This window comes from Propithecus coquereli, unplaced genomic scaffold, assembly GCF_000956105.1.
Source record: "Propithecus coquereli isolate 6110/MARCELLA unplaced genomic scaffold, Pcoq_1.0 Scaffold171, whole genome shotgun sequence".
NCBI classification, from domain to species: Eukaryota; Metazoa; Chordata; class Mammalia; order Primates; family Indriidae; genus Propithecus; species Propithecus coquereli.
The window spans coordinates 5,168,896-5,187,170 of NW_012141747.1; the positions used below are offsets into that span (position 1 = coordinate 5,168,896).

At 37.9% G+C, this 18,275-nt stretch overlaps 1 protein-coding gene across 1 annotated transcript in view; it reads right to left on the reverse strand.

Annotated features, from left to right (window-relative positions):
- The window catches only part of VWA3B (von Willebrand factor A domain containing 3B), a 188,906-nt gene that overhangs the window by 169,963 nt on the left and 668 nt on the right, over window positions 1-18,275 (reverse strand). Inside the window, exons 2-4 of the mRNA XM_012641874.1 lie at window positions 7,617-7,711; window positions 5,596-5,846; window positions 3,887-4,046 (exon numbers count right to left, since the gene is read on the reverse strand). Coding sequence (XP_012497328.1) covers window positions 3,887-4,046; window positions 5,596-5,846; window positions 7,617-7,711 — 506 coding nt within the window. The remainder of the gene's footprint in view (window positions 1-3,886; window positions 4,047-5,595; window positions 5,847-7,616; window positions 7,712-18,275) is intronic.

Here is an 18,275-nt window from a genome sequence, read left to right on the forward strand (position 1 = left end):
AACAACACATGGGTTCCATTCAGCTTCTTTAGAGTGAGTCAAAAGATCTTGACACTTCATACTACATAAAGTAGGGTGGAGCCTTTATGTTTTCACATGAAATATCTTATTCTATCTGGGCCATTTATTCTGCACCTTCACACAGTGACCTGCATTCTGCCCAGCCAAAGAGTCCTTGATGTCTTCCCAGCTGCTGCTCTGGGGGCAAAAAAAGAAACAGACCAGGAGTGGCTGTTTCTACTCTGGCTGCCCTCTGCTCCCGCTTGTCAGAAGCCTGAGCTCCTATCCCCAAAGCTTCTAGATATAACATTCTTCACGCTTCAAGGCTCTAGAAAAAATTGTCTTTTTCTTCATACGACTTTGAACACTGCAACAGTTTTTGGCCAACTCCAGACCTTGGGATCTAATCTCCAGGTCCTCCCTGTGCCTGTGGGAGCCCTCACCTGGTGCAGCCTGATTTGATTTTCAGATACCCTCGTTGGTGGCGACCATTTCCCATGGTATTAACCTAGTTCACTTGTCAGATCCTTCTTAACATCCTTGACCACCACCGACTTTCTGGCCTCCCAGGCTTCAGCGTTCCTGTCCCCATCTACCACCCCTGACAGAGTCCTACATGCCTCAGCAAATTCACCTGCTGGTCCCACACAGACCACCTCCCTTAAATTAAAAAAACTCAGGCCGGGCACGGTGGCTCATGCCTGTAATCCTAGCTCTCTGGGAGGCTGAGGCGGGCGGATTGTTTGAGCTCAGGAGTTCGAAACCAGCCTGAGCAAGAGCGAGACCCCGTCTCTACTAAAAATAGAAAGAAATTAATCAGACAACTAAAAATATATAGAAAAAAAAATTAGCCGGGCATGGTGGTGCATGCCTGTAGTCCCAGCTACTCGGGAGGCTGAGGCAGGAGGATCGCTTGAGTCCAGGAGTTTGAGGTTGCTGTGAGCTAGGCTAACGCCACGGCACTCTAGCCTGGGCAACACAGTGAGACTCTGTCTCAAAAAAAAAATTAAAAAAACTCAAATCTGTGCAATAATTTGGGGATGGAAACCCAATGGACCCATGTTTAGCCCCCAAACTCAAGAATACCAATACTATTTTCTTTCCCTTTCTTCAATGTTCAACAAACATTTATAGAGTCCTTGCTAGGCATCAGAGACACAAAAATAAAAAGATGTGATGCCTGTCTGAACCACTACAAGGAAATAAATCAGCTGCCAGTTTCACGGACTGACAGGCCAGGCCTTACAGCCCAGCAGCGAAGGCTCCTTGTGGAATCATATGGATCTGTCTTCAATTCACACACTTGGTCTCCCAGTGAATATGACAAAAAGAAACAAGAAACTAAACAGATGTATGCCTGTCGAGTGGATGGATGAGAAGCTGAGAGAATGAAAACAGAAATGCAGGTGTCTTCTGGGCAGGTGGCCTTGTCCCGGAAGGGAAGCGAAGCCCCTCAGTAGTCTTCTCAGGCAGCTTAGTCTGAGGGCTTCAGATAAACAGCCTTCTCTGTCATCCGCGTCGGCAGGCCTCCCGGGGCCTCCTGGTACACCACCCCTCCTTGTAAGGCCCAGGAAGCTACTAACTTCCAAAAGACATATGTCCTGGGACCAGAGAACACTAAAGAGCAGAAACCCTCTGCTGCAACACACCTGGGCTCTGTGGATGCCAACCCCCCTCAGCCACCAAACACTTCCTCGTACACCCCATGCTGCCCTTTCATGAGCCAGGTCCTTTTTTCACAGAATACAATAATAGTTCATCCATCAATAGTGCTCTTCAAGTGCTATGAGTAGAGCCAGGGTGTAAACAGACACCACACTCTGCTTGGGCTCCTCTCAGACTCCAACGCTCACCTCTGTCCTGGATCCCTTTCTGACTTACCATGGGGACAAAGCACAGTCCTGGAAGAGGCCGGTGGCCTCTGGGCATCCTCTGTCACCACAATCAAGAGCATTCAGCCCTTACTCCTTGTGTGGACTTGGTACAAAACCAGACTTGCATGTTAATTTTTGGACACAATACTCACTTTCTTGGCTCCCCTCAGGACCCACTCATGGAGGGAGATGCTAACCCAAAGCAGATTATCACCAGTAAGATGATACAGAGCAGAGAAGAAGGTTTTATGGGAGCCCATTCCCTGCCGCACCAACACACATACACGGGTGCTCTTTTTTTACTCCCCATAAAACACAGGGTATGGTATTTTTGCACGAGACAATTGCATTTACTGGAATTCTCCTTGGGACCAGCCCTAGATAGAGGCTGTAGATGGAAGGACACAGCAGTCTGTGCATGCTTTGCAGTCTCTGCATATACCCCACAGTCTCTTCTCAAAAGCTTTTCAGTCTTTTCTCAAGGTTGCATTTGATGATCAGTGCCTGGGAACTTCTTTCTTGGTTCATCCTCTTCTATAGAACTTCCCTGGGACTCACTGAATTGTTCCTTACTTTCTGGGCTAGGGATGAAAGGATGAACCCCAGAGAAAGGAAAGGCACAAACCAGAGGGAAGGGAAACAGAAAAGCAAGGTCACAGGGAGATCTTGCAGTCACATCAGGTGGCCAGAGTCAGTTATGACCACAATAGCCAGGTTAACAGACAGAGAAAGAAAACAGCCATGTCACATACACAGGCACACACATTCAAGAGCCTGGGAAATGTTCCATTTCTTGAGTGATTATTAAGGTGTCCAGACACTTGAAATTTTACAGATTTTAAAACTAACTTGAAGGGCCAAAGAACAGAGTAACTTGTATTAGGTTCTTCCTTAATGGAAAACATTTGTTCCTTTGGCTTCAGGAGGAAAAACTGTGTGTTTCCAATTTCAAACCTTCACCCTCAGTATTGATAAACACAGGCCAGTGACCACTGGGGGCTATCTTTCAAGGTGCCAGCACATGGCCTCTTTCCCCAAGAAAAGAATTCTAAATACAGCCAGGTAAAGCTTGGAACCTGGAGAAGCCTCAGGCTTCCAGAGTGGAGGAAGGAAATAAGTATTAAGTATCTGTATCCAAAGACAAACAGACCTGCCCCCATCTGGGGAGTCGAGGCTGGCCAAAGCACCCCACCTGCGCAGAGTACTTCCCCACTCGCTTGCCACTGCCCCGTCACTAGAGCCACACACAGAAACACAGACCCTATGGCTGAAAGAGATATAAAATACCACCACTTAATTGCTTCTTCCAAGTAAAGCTTTATTTCCAAAAGGTCCCTATCAAAAGGCATATGTCAATACATAAACATTCCAACATGGACAAGCTCATCAGCTTGGATATACTTAACCTTGGAAAGCACATGATAGAGCCATCTGTGAAAAAGAGGAACTGGGAAAGATCCAGAACATGGATGTTGGGGAACCCTATTTCCTCATCCTTAGCATTCTATGAGGGGTCTTCCAACCTCTCTCTCCTCCCTACAAGAGAAGGATTGATTTATCTAATTGGCAAGAGAGTGAGAGTGGAATGAATGTGTCGGAGATGCACAACTGCGGCCCCATTCCTGTCCTTTCTCCATGCTCAGCGGGTGTGAGTAGCACTTGGCTCTCCTGGCACAAGCTAAATGAGGGTCTGTTCTGTCACCCCCATCACCCCGCAGAGGGAGCCTAGCCAGGATCAGGGGACAGGTATTTGGGAGTCTCATTTTGGTTGGTCCAGCTCTGTCATCACCAAAGCTGCTACTTTCATCCCCAACTGAGGCTTGTAATCCATTTCTCAATTTGAGGTTCCAAATTCAGAGGTGAAAAGGATTATGACTTATTATGGGGGTCTTCAAGGCCAATGATGGGGTCCCTGTGGAATCAGCTGAAAGGCAGTGTGAAGATAGCAAGTATGAAGAGCTAAGCCTGAAGCCACCTCCATGACGTGGGACCAGGCATGGACACACACTTACAGTTTTGTCCTTCCCAGCTTCCAGCAGAGCGTCCAGGCGGCTAACCTCACTCAAAGTCAGCTTAGCAGTCAGTTTCTCAACCCAGCTGATGGCAGAGGCTATGGATTGTTCTGTCACAGGAGTAGCATTTTCCTGCCATTTCACAGGCTCCTGAGACACCCTGAAAGGAATCGCACGGAGCAGTCACTGGGTGGTGATCAATGCTACTGGGGGTTGTCAGCCCTTGATCTCACAGCCATGAGCAACAAGCTGCCCAGCGCCCATCTCCTGAACCAAAACAGAAAGGAAACAGCTCGCAGCCCTGTGAAGCTGCCAACAAAATGGGAAAACTGTTTAACACAGGTTCCCAAAGCACCATTATCTTCCCTACGCTGTACTGACTAGGAAAAACAATATTTACATGAGAAACAAAAATCTCAAAAATGTAAACATTAACAAGTGCTTTAAAAATATCAAGGAAAGTTATTTTCATAAACAGGCAGGCTTATATGTAACTGTCTTCTATTAATAGCAAATTTATAAGAATTCATGGTATTAAGATTTGCAAATCACCAGCAGTTTGATTACTCTAAAATTTTATTTCTAATGCTTTCATGACATTGTTTTCATTGTCCTAAAAGATTCCCACCAGTTACTTTTTTTTGTGGGGGGGATCAAAGATGGCATTGTTTTGAGTTCAGCAGAGTATTACTATTTAAATCCTGAGAAAATCTGGTTATTTAGTTTGGCTTGGGAATGACTGATGGAAACCCCCAATTTCAAAAAAGAAGAACCATCTGAATTTATCCCTGTGTTGACAATTGCAAATAAATCGGCTTGCTTGCCCTCATAGCCCACCTCCAGAGGCAGAGTTGGCTCACGGTTGTGTCCTTCTGCATGGCTTCTCTGGGTAGAGGATCTGGCTGAGAGACATATATTATAGCAAACATTTCTAAGAAAGCAAAACTTTGCAGATTTAAGCACTTAAATTCCTTCAATAATGTATTTGTGGCAGAAATAGGAATGTGGGATAGAACACAATTAGGCATTGCTCCCAAAGATATCATTTAGTTGAAAGTATTTGATTTAGAAAAGAAAAACTCTTTCCCCAAAGATGGTTGGACAGTAAAGAAAAAAAAATTTTTTTTTTAAAGAAAAACTCAATTAGGTAAATCTTTCCCACACATTCAGATGTTTCTTGTCAGGGACATGCAACCACTGTTCCAGATGAGAAGTTAGTGTTGAGGTCCAAATCCTCTTGAATCCAAGAATCCATAAATAATTGATTGTGAAAACTCTGAAATATGGGAAATTCTAAAAAGCCAGCCACCTGTTGTTCTAGTTAAAGGGGTCAACTTACATGGGAGGTCAACTTGAGTTACAAATTCAGTCTGCTAAATTTGTGACCTTTGAATTCATTACCCAAGCTAAAATCTAAAATAAGTGAATAAATTTATGGTCTTAAATATATATTCAATATAATTCATATTCTTATATTTTAACTTTCCCATGGATTGTGAAAACTAAGATGCTCTGTACAAAGCAGATAAAAGTTTCTTAGTATTTATTTATTGTAGGATTTCTGCTAAAATTATATATTCTAGGAAATTACAAGATAATACTCCCTCCCTCACCATAGAGCTAACTATGTTAGCTATGCTACTTAACTCCAAATATGTGCAAATTACTATGAAGTTTCACTAAAATGGCCCTTTCCTGTGGGAACTCACCATATGATATTGAACTTGGTTATGTGAGCCACCTGCTCCTGGAGGATCATTATTAAAGCATCTCGGCACAGATCAAGCTCCCCCTCCAGAATGCCACCAAAATCCAACACTACGGTGATGCACTGTTCCAAGATGACACCAAAAATCTGCCGGCTTCTGCTGGTGAGCCAGTCCATCCGCTGCTTGTAGCTTTCCACAGCTCGTGTTAAATATTCCACAAACTGATAGATCAGTTCTGACTTAGCTGTCAGCTTAATGAAAATAAAAGTAAAAAACAAAAAAAATAAAACAGCATCAAAATAAGTCATCTGAACCATAACGCTGCCATCAAGAACTATGCATTAATAACAATTTTGTAAATGACCTCCCAAACCCTGCATAATCCAGGAGGAAGTGTTCCCATCTTTCAAATGAAAAACCTGTTGAATGATTCCCTAACAGAAGAAAAGATGATGATGTGATCTATTCAAAATATAGACCTCTTAAAAAAAAATGTTTCCAGATTGTGTTTTATCTTTCCAGTTACAGATTATCTTTATCAAAAAAATGCCCAGGGGCACCTTTAAGAAATTAGGCCTAAGAAAAGAGAGACCATCAAAGGCAGATGGAAAAAACTAAGTCTCACTAAAATGTTTTCCTAAGTACAACATGCCAAAAAAATTTCTGAAAATGTTTCTAAGCATGCCAGCACATCTGCCTGGCTTCTTCTCAGGGATGCTGTCCCAGCTACTCATCCTCCTGCTGGTGACCTTTGTGCTTGTTTCCTCCCTCTCTCAGGCCAGGTTCCCTTGTATCTGGACCACCTGATCACCCATAGCTGCCACCAGCACCTCTAGTGGCTGCCCGTGAAAGGTGACAGGGACTTCCAGGCAATTTCTTGTGGATACAAATAAACTATCCTACACATACATCAGGCACAACCATGCAAGGCCTTTTAGGGATAGGGAGGTAGAAGACAGAAAAAGGGATAAGAAAATATTGTGACCTATTCTGTGATGATCAAATTTTAAAAGAGAATCTGGTACTTTTTTGTTAAACTTTAACAACCCCCAAACACCCAAAATGTTAAGAAAAATGTGCTTTCAGAACCACTATGCAATTCTCCATTTTTGTGCTTTGGTTCCTTAAACTCCTTTCCTTCCCCATTGCATGTATCTCTTCAATCTCAATTCCTCAAGCTCCAGCATCACTTCTCACAGATCTTAGGACAGAACTCCTAACACCCTCTCCAGCATTCACAGCTCCTGTGACAACACAGCAACCAGGGTGGGACCAGACCACAGGGGATGTGGAGATGGACTTAGTTGGTAAAGGGACAAATGTTTTTAATAGTTCTGATTTTAATGTGGTTCAGATAAAAAATATCTGCACACCAAACTTCAAGATTCCACACACACTGTTGCTTAGGACCAGGCTTAGTTTAAAAAGTAATTTAAATTTTTTTTAACATTAAGAGACAATGGTCCAGGTGGTACTACATTGACATGAACAAATATCTATAAAAGGATGTGATGGGATGTGTATCTCCAACAGATTGTGAACTCCATGTGGTGGGCCAGGGTCTGCATAGGGCTGGACAGGGGCGGGCACGAGAGTCAAGTACTGAATTGCTGGGAACAAAGGACTCCAGTCCGAGCTGCCTCTTCCTCTCTCCTCTTCTCCCTGCAAAAGCTGCCCCCTGTTTCCAGTGCTTCTCTTAGATAATGGCAGCTAGCTCTTGGCTTTCAGCTAATTTCTGCCATATTTCCTTTTTCTCTTATCTTCAAGGCAAAACAAAGTGTTGATATGCAAAGGTTTTCAACTCTAGTCAAGAGCTTTCTGGGCTTATCTCTAATGAGTCAAGGGTCTTCTTCCCCAGCTCCTTGGCCATGCCTTTCATCATTCTACCCCTGCCAGAAGAAAACCCCCACCTAATAAGGCCTCAGCTCAGCCAAGCAGCACGAGCCTCTCCCAATAGTCCACTCCCCGATGTGCTCAGCATAATGTCATGGGACCTGTGCATTGAGGGGACTCTGACTTACATTGTACACTCTGCCATCTTCTGCTCTGTAGAACTGCGGAAACAGGCCATTGGCATACCGAGAAGCCACAAGTCTCCCCAGAGAAGTCACATAATCTTCATTTTTATAAAGAAAAACAATCAAAACAGTATATTAGCAAAGCTTCTTATTTATATTTTGAAATGTTTTTCTCTGATGCCATTCGAATGATATGCCCAGCAACAGCAACAATTTGTAATGCTTTCTATTCTATTCCGAATCATGAAGTATTTCTAGGTGCTACAATAAAGGTAATTATTTATGGCATGTGCAATTTTAATGCATGAATGACTACGAAAAACAGGGTTTATTTTGTTCTTGGTTTCCTTGTTCTTTTGTCCAGAATGACTAAGGCAGAAGTGAAAAAAAAAAAAGACAAAGAAATTATGCTTCATTTCTGAAAACTTTTGTTTAGGACTTAGACCTAGTTTTCAAAATTTTAAAAATTCAACTTAGATATTATTTACTGTACCCTCAAGTGGAAGTTCATAAATACATCAGTAAAATAAAGCAAGCAAGTAATATTCAGAATAGTCATACAGAATGTCAAAACCACAAGATTTTCTTCTTATCAGATTATATGCTCAGCTATTCAAACATCCATTGCACAAACCCTTATTGGGCACCCACTGTGTGCTAGGCACAGTGCTCATAGGATGGGAATACAATGTTGCCTAAAACATACTCCTACTCCTTCATGGAACTACTCTGTAGAAGGCTACAGAGAAGCTTCTAGGATTAACTAGGACAGCAATATCTAATACAAAAGGAATTTTGAAAAATGACCCAGTTTATTCCAGGGATGCAAGGCTGGATCAATATTCAAAAACCAGTCAATGTAATCCATCAAATTAACAAACTAACAAAGAAAAATCACAGGATCTTATCAATTGATGGAGAAAAAATTGACAAAATTCAACACCCAATAATTATAAAATAGATTAATAAAAATATAGGGGACCTTCCTAATTTGATTTTTTTAAAAATATATAGAAAACCTACAGTTAACATTATACTTAGTGGTGAAAGACTGAAAGCTTTCCCCTAAGTGTAAGAACATCCACTCTTACCATTTCTATTCAACATAGTACTGGAAGTTCTAGCCAGCACAACAAGGCAAGAAAAGGAAATACAAGGAATATAGATTGGAAAGGAAAAAATAAACTTTCCCTATTTGCAGATGACACATAGTCTATCTAGAAATTCCTTGGAGTCTACCGCCCACCAAAAAAAAAAAACCCTCTTAGAACTAATAAGTGAGTTCAGCAAGATCACAGGATAGAAGATTAACATGCAAAAATGATCATATTTCTACGTACTAGCAATAAATATGTGGAAACCAAAATTTAAAATAAAATACCATTTACAACTGCTCAAAAAAATTAAATACCTAGGTGTAAATCTAACAAAACATGCACAGGACTTGTACAATGAAAATTACAAGACAGTTGATGAAGGCAATCAAAGAAGATATAAATACATGAAATGAAAAATAGTCCATATTCATAGACTGGAAGACTCAGCATAGTAAAGATGTCAATTCTCCTTTAATTTATATACAGATTTAATATAATCCCAATCAAAATCTCAGCAATATTTACATAGACATGGATACAGTTATTCTAAAGCTTATTTGGAAAGGCAAATGAACTAGAGTAGCTAAAACAATTTCAAAGAAAAATGAAGTAGGAAGAATCAGTCTGCCCAATTTCAAGATATTATCTAATTATAGTAATCAAGACTGTGTGGTATTGATGGAGAGATAGACACAGATGAATAGAATAGAGAACCCAGAAATGTAAGTACAACCACCTAATTTTTAACAAAGATGTGTAAGCAATTCAAAGGAGGAAGGATAGTCTTTCAAATAAAAAATGCTGGAACAACTGAATATCCATAGTCAAAAACAAACCTTATACAGAAACTAACTCAAAATAGATTATAAGCTAAGTGTAAAAAAGTAAAACTATAAAACATTTAGAAAAAATAGGAGGGGGTAGCACAAAGGAGATCTTTGTGGTGATAAACAGTTTTGTATCTTGATTGTGGTAGTGTTTACAGAAATTTACACAAGTGATAAAATTACATAGACTTAGACACACATTGTATAAGTGTCAAATTCCTGGTTTTGACATCATACTATTATATAATTTTACAAATATGACAATTGGGGAAAGTGGGTGAAAGGTACATCAGATCTCTCTATACTATCTTTGCAACCTCCTGAGGATCTATGATTATTTTAGAATATAAAGTATGGATGTATAAATACATGAATCAATGAGTAAATAAACAAATAGATAAGAAGATGAAATAAAGACAATTTCAGATTTTAAAAAACTGAGAAAATCTGTCACCAGTAGATCTGCACTATATGAAATGCTTAAAAGAAACTCTTTATAAAATAACACTAGATAAACCTCCAATTTTACAGGAAGAATATTGTAAGTGATAAATATGTGGCTCTTAAAAGGCTAAATTTCTTCTTCTCAGTTTCTTTAAAAAACAAATGACCTTTAAAGGCAAAAATTATGGCACTGGATTGTGGAATTTATGATATATGTAGAAATAAAATATATTAAAACAATAACGCCAAGGACAGGAGTGGAGTAAGTGGAGGTATTCACGATTCTCTCATATTACCTGAAATAGTACAAAATTGACTTTCAGTAGACTGTGACAAGTTAAGAATGTAATCACTAGAGCCATTATTGAAAATACAATGCAAAAAGGTACCTAAGAAGCCTATTGAAATTTAAATGGAAAAATAAAAATTGAAGTAAATGAAATACTAAAAAATATCCACTTAGCACAAAAGAAAGCCAAAAGGAGAAACAGAGTGGAAATAAAAAGATTGGACAAATAGAAAACAGATAGTAAAATTGCAGACCTAAACTTAACTATATCAATTATTACATTAAATATAGGGAACCGAACGCTAATTAAATTAATCAACTAATTTGTTTAATTGGTTAATTAATTAAAAGACAGAGACTATTAGACTAGGTTAAAAACACAAAACCAAACTATATGCTTTCTATAAGAAGCACCCTTTAAATACAGAGACTACAGATATTTAAAAGTAAAAGAATATAAGCACATATGTCATGTAAAATGAACATAAGAAAGCTACAGTGGCTATATCAGACAAACATCAAAACGGGATCTATTACCTGAGATAAATATGGATATTTCAAAATTATTAAAATTTGTCAAGTCATCAGAAAGACATAACAATCCTAAGTGTATATGCATTTAGAGCTTCAAAATACATGAACAAGGCTAGGCACAGTGACTCATGCCTCTAATCTTAGCACTCTGGGAAGCTGAGGCAGGAGGATTGCTTGAGGTCAGGAGTTCAAGACCAGCCTGTAGCCTGAGGAAAAGCAAGATCCTGTTTCTGCAAATAAAATAGATAAATGAGCTGGGCGTGGTGGCATACGCCTGTAGTCCCAGCTACTCAGGAGACTGAGGCAGGAGGATTTCTGAGCCCAGGAATTTGAGGTTGCCTTGAGCTGTGATGATGCCACTGCACTCTAGCTGAGGTGACAGAGTGAGACCCTGTCTAAAAAAAAAAAAAAAATCCATGAATAAAATTTACAGAACTGTAAATTTTACAGGGTGAAATGGACAAATCTACTAAACAACAACAACAAAAAAATCAATATGTAGAATATCTCTTTAACACGTTCAACCATATTGACCTAATTAACATTTATAAGTACTACCTAACAACTGTGGAATTCACAATCTTTTCAAGTATGTATAAGATGTTCACTAAAACATCACCATAAAACAAATCTTGGTAAATTTCAAAACACTAATATCTTACAGACTATATTCTCTTACCTCAATGAAATTAAATTAGAAATCTAACAAAAACAAGATATCTTTAAAAGTCCTAAAATATTTGAAAACTAAACAACACATTTCTAAAGTATATCAAAGAAAACAAACAAAAAAGAAAAAATAAAATATTTTCAAATCAATAATAGTGAAACACTACCTATCAAGATTTGTGGCATTCGGCTAAAATAATGCTTAGAGGAATACTTATAATGTTAAATGATCATATTGGAAAACAAGAAAGGTTTAAAATCAATTATTTAAGTTTTCACCTTAAAAAAGCTAGAAAAAGGAATGCATGCAAATTAAGCTCAAAGTAAGTAGAATGAAATAAATTATAAAGATTAAAGCAGATATCGGCCAGGCACGGTGGCTCATGCCTGTAATCCTAGCACTCTGGGAGGCTGAGGCGGGCGGATTGTTTGAGCTCAGGAGTTCGAAACCAGCCTGAGCAACAGCGAGACCCTGTCTCTACTAAAAATAGAAAGAAATTAATCGGACAACTAAAAATATACAGAAAAAATTAGCCGGGCATGGTGGCGCATGCCTGTGGTCCCAGCTACTTGGGAGGCTGAGGCGGAAGGATTGCTTGAGCCCAGGAGTTTGAGGTTGCTGTGAGCTAGGATGACGCCACGGCACTCTAGCCCGGGCAACACAGTGAGACTCTGTCTCAAAAAAAAAAAAAAAAAGATTAAAGAAGATATCAATGAAATAGAAAATAAAGAATAAAAAAAAATTTAAAAACCTAAAATTCTTTTAAGGAAGTTAAAATATACACCTAACAAGACTAACTAAGAAAAAAAAATGAGAAGAAACACAAATTTTCGATATCAGGAATGAAAGAGGTGACATTACTACAGATCCTACGGCCATTAAAAGTCTATTAAGGGAATATTATGTACAATGTTTTGTCAACATATTAGAAAATGTTGGTGAAATGAACAAATCCTTTAAAAAATAGAACCTTCCAAATTGGCATGATGAAGCAGAACAGCCCTATATTTATTAAAGAAATTAAATTTTTTATCAACCTCTTCCCACAGACAAAAATCTAGGCTCAGATAAGTTTCACTGGTGAGTCTATCAAACAAGAAGAAGCAATACCAATCATGTACAAACACCATTAGAACACACAGGAGGAGGGAACACTTCCAGATCATGTTATGAGATCAGCATAATCTTGATGCCAAAACCTGACAAGGACATTACATGACAAGAAAAGAAAATTACAGAGCAATATTTCTTATGAACTTCGATGAGAAAATTCTTAAGAAAACATAAGGCAATGCTATTTTTGCTAATATTGACTGAATTACATCTATTTGAAATATGAGATAAAACAGCTTTCAGTTTGTTTCCTTATATGGGAATCCCACACGCCCTGATGCTGGTATAACCCCTACTCAAAAGATATTTAGATGGCATAGGGCTATAGCCCGTGTTGAAGGATATATAAAAAGCATGGCCTGGGCCCTGAAGAGCAAGGCCTGGCCATTTGAATGGCCCACCAGATCAGTCTATTACAAACACATCCCCTAGACCTTCCTTATTACCAAAATGGAACAAAACTGCCAAGGAACTGGTGAAGAAATTGGTTAACAAAAAAATGATATTAATGCTTGTCCAATAAATATTTGTTTAATTAATTAACTAATTCAGAATTACTGAGTAAAATCCTAGTAGTAAAAATTACCTTGATTGAAGGAGTGCTCCTCAGGGTGAATGTTATTGACATGCTGGACAGGGCAATCCCTGCTGAGTAGGCTACCTCACACATTATAAGGCACTCAGTACCCTGGTTCTCAGTCCCTGTATTTCATGGCCCAGTGTTGCACTAGCCTCAGAAGCCACGGGCTTTGGGTGCTCCCCAATGCTGTGCCAGCTACATTGGCCACAAGAATGCAGCCTGGCACTGTGGGTGCCTCACTGGCCATGAGATTCCAAACCAGCACTCTATCAGCACAGCAGTCCTGGGTTTAGGGCAACACCACCCCCCACCCCCCAGTGCTGCAATGGCTGCCCTGATCATAGTCTTAGGGACCACACCAGATGATCTGCCCAGAATCTCTGGACAGGCTTACCACTGAAGGTCATTCCCAGACACAGCCAGGCTGTAAAGACTGGAGTAAGTATCTACTTCTTCAATGCCCAAACATCAATGCACAACCAGAAGGATCAAGAAAATCAGGGAAACATGATATCATGAAACACATAGTAAGGTACCAGTGGCTGGTTCTAAAGAGATGGAGATGTATGAACTGCTTTACGAAGAATTCAAATTAGCTGTTTTAAGGAAGCTCAATGAACTTCAATAAAATACAGAGAAACAGTTCAATGAAATGAGGAAAACAATAAATGATAAGAATGAAAAATTTAACTGAGATATTGAAGTAATAATAATAAAATCAAACAGAATTCTGGAACTGAATAATAAGTGAACAAAATGAAAAAATGCAATAGAGAGCATCAACAGTAGAATTGCTAAAGCAGAAGAAAGAATTTATAAACTTGAACAGAGGTTATTTGAAAATATACAGTCAGAGGAGAAAAAAGAATGAAAAAGAATGAAGAAAGCTTATGAGATATATAGGATAGCATCAAAAGAACAAATATTAAAGAAAGAATCGAGAAGATAAAGGGGTAAGAAATCTTATTTAAAGAAATAATAGCAGAAAACTTTCCCAACCTGGAGAAAGATAGAAATATCCAGGAACAGAAAGGTCAAAGGTCTCTAATCAATTCAATCCAAATAAGATTGAATAAGACTACCCCAAGACATATTATAATCAAACTGTCAAAGATCAAAGACAAAGAGAGGATGCTTAAAGCAGCAAGAGAAAAGAAGCAAATAACATAAGAAAGTTCCAATATGCCCACCAGCAGACTTCTCAGCAGAAGTTCACAGACCAGGACAGAATAGAACAATATATTTAAAGTGCTAAAGAGAAAACATTGCCAATCAAGAATATTGTACTCAGCAAAGCTATGCTTCAGAGATGAAGTAGAGATAAAGACTTTCACAGACAAACAAAAGCAGACAGATTTCATCACCACTAGACCTGTCTTACAAGAAATGCTATTTTTAGCTCTGTGAGGTATCTCCAAATTCTTTTCCACAGAAGTTGCTCTAATTTGCAGTCCCACCAGCAGTGTAAGAGTGTTCCTGTCTCTCCACATCCTCGCCAACATTTGTTGTTTTGTGTTTTTTTGATAGAGGCCAATCTCACCGGGGTTAGGTGATACCTCATTGTGGTTTTGATTTGCATTTCTCTAATGATTAGAGATGTTGAGCATTTTTTTATATGTTTGCTGGCCATTATTCTGTCTTCTTTTGAAAAGTTTCTGTTCATTTCCCTTGCCCATTTGTTGATGGGGTTGTTTGATTTTTTCTTGTTGATTTTTTTGAGTTCTAGATAGATTCTGGTTATCAGCCCTTTATCAGATGTGTAGAGAGCAAATATTTTTTCCTATTCTTTGAGCTGTCTATTCACTCTAATAGTAGTTTCCTTGGTAGTGCAGAAGCTTTTTAATTTGATTAGATTCCACTTATTTATTTTTGTTGCTGCAGTGATTGCTTTGGGGTTCTTCTTCAAGAATTCCTTGCCTAGGCCGATGTCTGAAAGGGTCTTCCCAACATCTTCATTTAGAATTCTTAAGGTTTCGTGCCTTAGGTTTAAGTCTGTTATCCATCTTGAATTGATTTTTGTAAGAGGTGAGAGGTGGGGGTCCAGTTTCAACCTTCTGCATGTAGCTATCCAGTTTTCCCAGCACCATTTATTGAAAAGAGATTCTTCTCCCCAGTGTATGTTTTTGTCAGCTTTGTCAAAGATTAGATTACCATATGCAGATGGTTTCATATCTGGATTCTCAGTTCTGTTCCAGAGGTCAACACTAGGGTGATCACATGGCAGAAATACTCTCGAGGGATTAGGGGGGTGGGGGGGTAAATCTGCAACTAAAGGACACGGGGAGCACTGTAGAGGGGGAAGGGCATGCCTTTAACCCGCACTTGGGTTAGGCAAAGACATAAAGTGTAACCCTAATGTTTGTACCCTCACAATACCCTGAAATAAAAAAAAGAAAAAAATTAAAAAAATTAAAAAAAAAAGAAATGCTAAAAGGAGTTCTTCAAGCTGAAAGAAAAGGACACTAATGAGTAACACAAAACATCCGAAAGTATAAAAATAACTGGTAAAAATAAGTAAAAAGTCAAATTCGAAATACTCTACCACTGTAATTATGGTGTATAAATCACTTATATCTTTAGTATGAAGGTTAAAAGACAAAACTATTACTAATAATAACTACAATAGTTTGTTAAAAGATATGCAATAGAAAAAGATATAAATTGTGACATCAAAAATTCAAAATGAGGAGATGGAATTAAGTTTAGAGGGTTTTCTTTGTGATCAAAGTTAAGTTGTTATCAACTTAAAATAACTTCTCATATTTTTTGTAAGCCTTGTGGTAACCACAAAGCAAAAACTTATAATAGGTACACTAAAAATTAAAAGAAAGAAGGTAAAACACATTACTAGAGAAAAATCAATTAATCACAAAGAAAGAAAAGAAGAAAGGATCTAAAAAACAACTCAAAAACAATTAAGAAAATGGTAGTAGCAAGTCCTTACCTATCAATAATTATTTTGAATGTAAACAGATTAAATTCTTCAATCAAAAGACATAGAGTAGGTGAATAAATTAAAAAACAAGATATATGTATATGCTGCATACAAGAGACTTGCTTCACCTGTAAGGACATACAGTTTGAAAGTGAAGAGGTAGAAATAATATTCCATGCAAAGAGAAACCAAAAGATAGCAGGAATAACTATACTTATATCAAATAAAATAGACTTTAAGTCAAATACGGTAAAAAGAGACAAATAAGTTCAATACATAATAATAAAGTAGTCAATTCAGCAAGAGGATATAACAATTATAAATATGTATGTACCTGACCTAATTAATAATTAAGCAAATTCAATGTAATCCCTATTAAAATACCAATAACATTCTTCACAGAAATAGAAAAAACAATCCTAAAATTTGTATGAAACCACAAAAAACCCAAAGTAGCCAAAGCAATCTTGAGCAAAAAGAACAAAGCCAGAGGCATAATACCACCTGACTTCAAAATATTTGACAAAGCTATACTAACCAAAACAGCATGGCAGTTTTCAGACACATAGATCAACGGAACAGAATAGAGAGCCCAGAAGTAAACTCACACATTTATAGACCAGTGATTTTCAACAAAGGTGCCAAGAACACACAATGAGGAAAAGACAATCTCTCTTCAATAAAAGGTGTTGAGGAAACTATATCCCCATGCAGAAGAATGAAATTAGACCCTTACCTCTCTCCATATACAAAAATCAACTCAAAATGGATTAAAGACTTAAAGGTAATAATCGAAGATATGAAAATACTAGAATAAAACAGGGCAAAGCTCTGTGACATTGGTCTGGGCTATGCTTTTTTTAATATGATCTCAAAAACACAGGTAACAAAAGCAAAAATAAATAAATGGGATTATATAGAACTAAAAATCTTCTGCAAAGTAAAGGAAAAAATCAACAGAGTAAACAGACAACCTACAGAATGGGAGAAAATATTTGCAAAGTATACATCTGATAAGGGGTAAAAATCCAAAATATATAAGGAACTCAAACAACTCAATAGCAAAAAACCAAATAACCTGATTTAAAAATGGGCAAAAGTCCTGAATAGACATTTCTCAAAAGAAAACATACAAATGGACAACAGGTATACGAAAAAATGCTCAAAATCACTAATCATTAGGGAAACGCAAATCAAAACCACCATGAGATATCGTCTTACTCCTATTAGAATGGCTATTATCAAAAAGATAAGGGTTGGAGAAAAGGGAACCTGTACACAATGTTGGTAGGAATGTAAATTTGTATAGTCATTATGGAAAAAAGTATAGAGTGTCCTCAAAAAACTACTATTAGAACTACCATATGATCCAACAATCCCGCTACTGGGTATATATCCAAAGGAAATGAAATCAGTATGTCGAAGAGATATCTGCATTCTCATGTTTATTGCAGCACTATTCACAATAGCCAACATATGAAATCAACCTAAGTGTCCATCCAGAGATTAATGGATAAAGAAAATGTAGTATACATACACAATGAAATACTATTCAGCCATAAAAAAGACAGAAATCCTGGCATTTGCAACCACATGAATAAACCTGGAGGGCATTACATTAAGTGAAATAAGCCAGGCACAGAAACACAAATACCACATAATCTCACTCACTCATGTTGTGGAATCTAATAAAGTAGCCTTTGTAGAAGTAGAGAGCAGAATGGTGCTTACCAGAAGCTGAGGTGGATGGAGGGGAAAGAGGGTTGGAAAGATGTTGGTCAAAGGATACATAATTACAGTTAGGAGAAATACATTCAAGAGATCTATTTACAGCACGGTCATCATAGTTAATGATGATATGTTATATTCTTGAAAAATGCAAAAAGAGTGGATGCTAAGTGTTTTCACCACAAAAATGATAACTATATGAAGTAATGAATTTGTTAATTAGCTAGATTTAACCATTCCACAATGTATGTTCTTTAAAACATCATGTTGTACATGATAAATACATATAATTTTATCTGTCAATTTAAAAAATAAAAAAGAAAGGGTAAAAATAAGCATTATTAATTCTTAATATGTGGTTTGACAATTATGCATGTATATGATATATACATACCGGGGGTGCATGCACAGGCATTTTCTTTTTCTTTTTTTTTTTTTTTTTTGA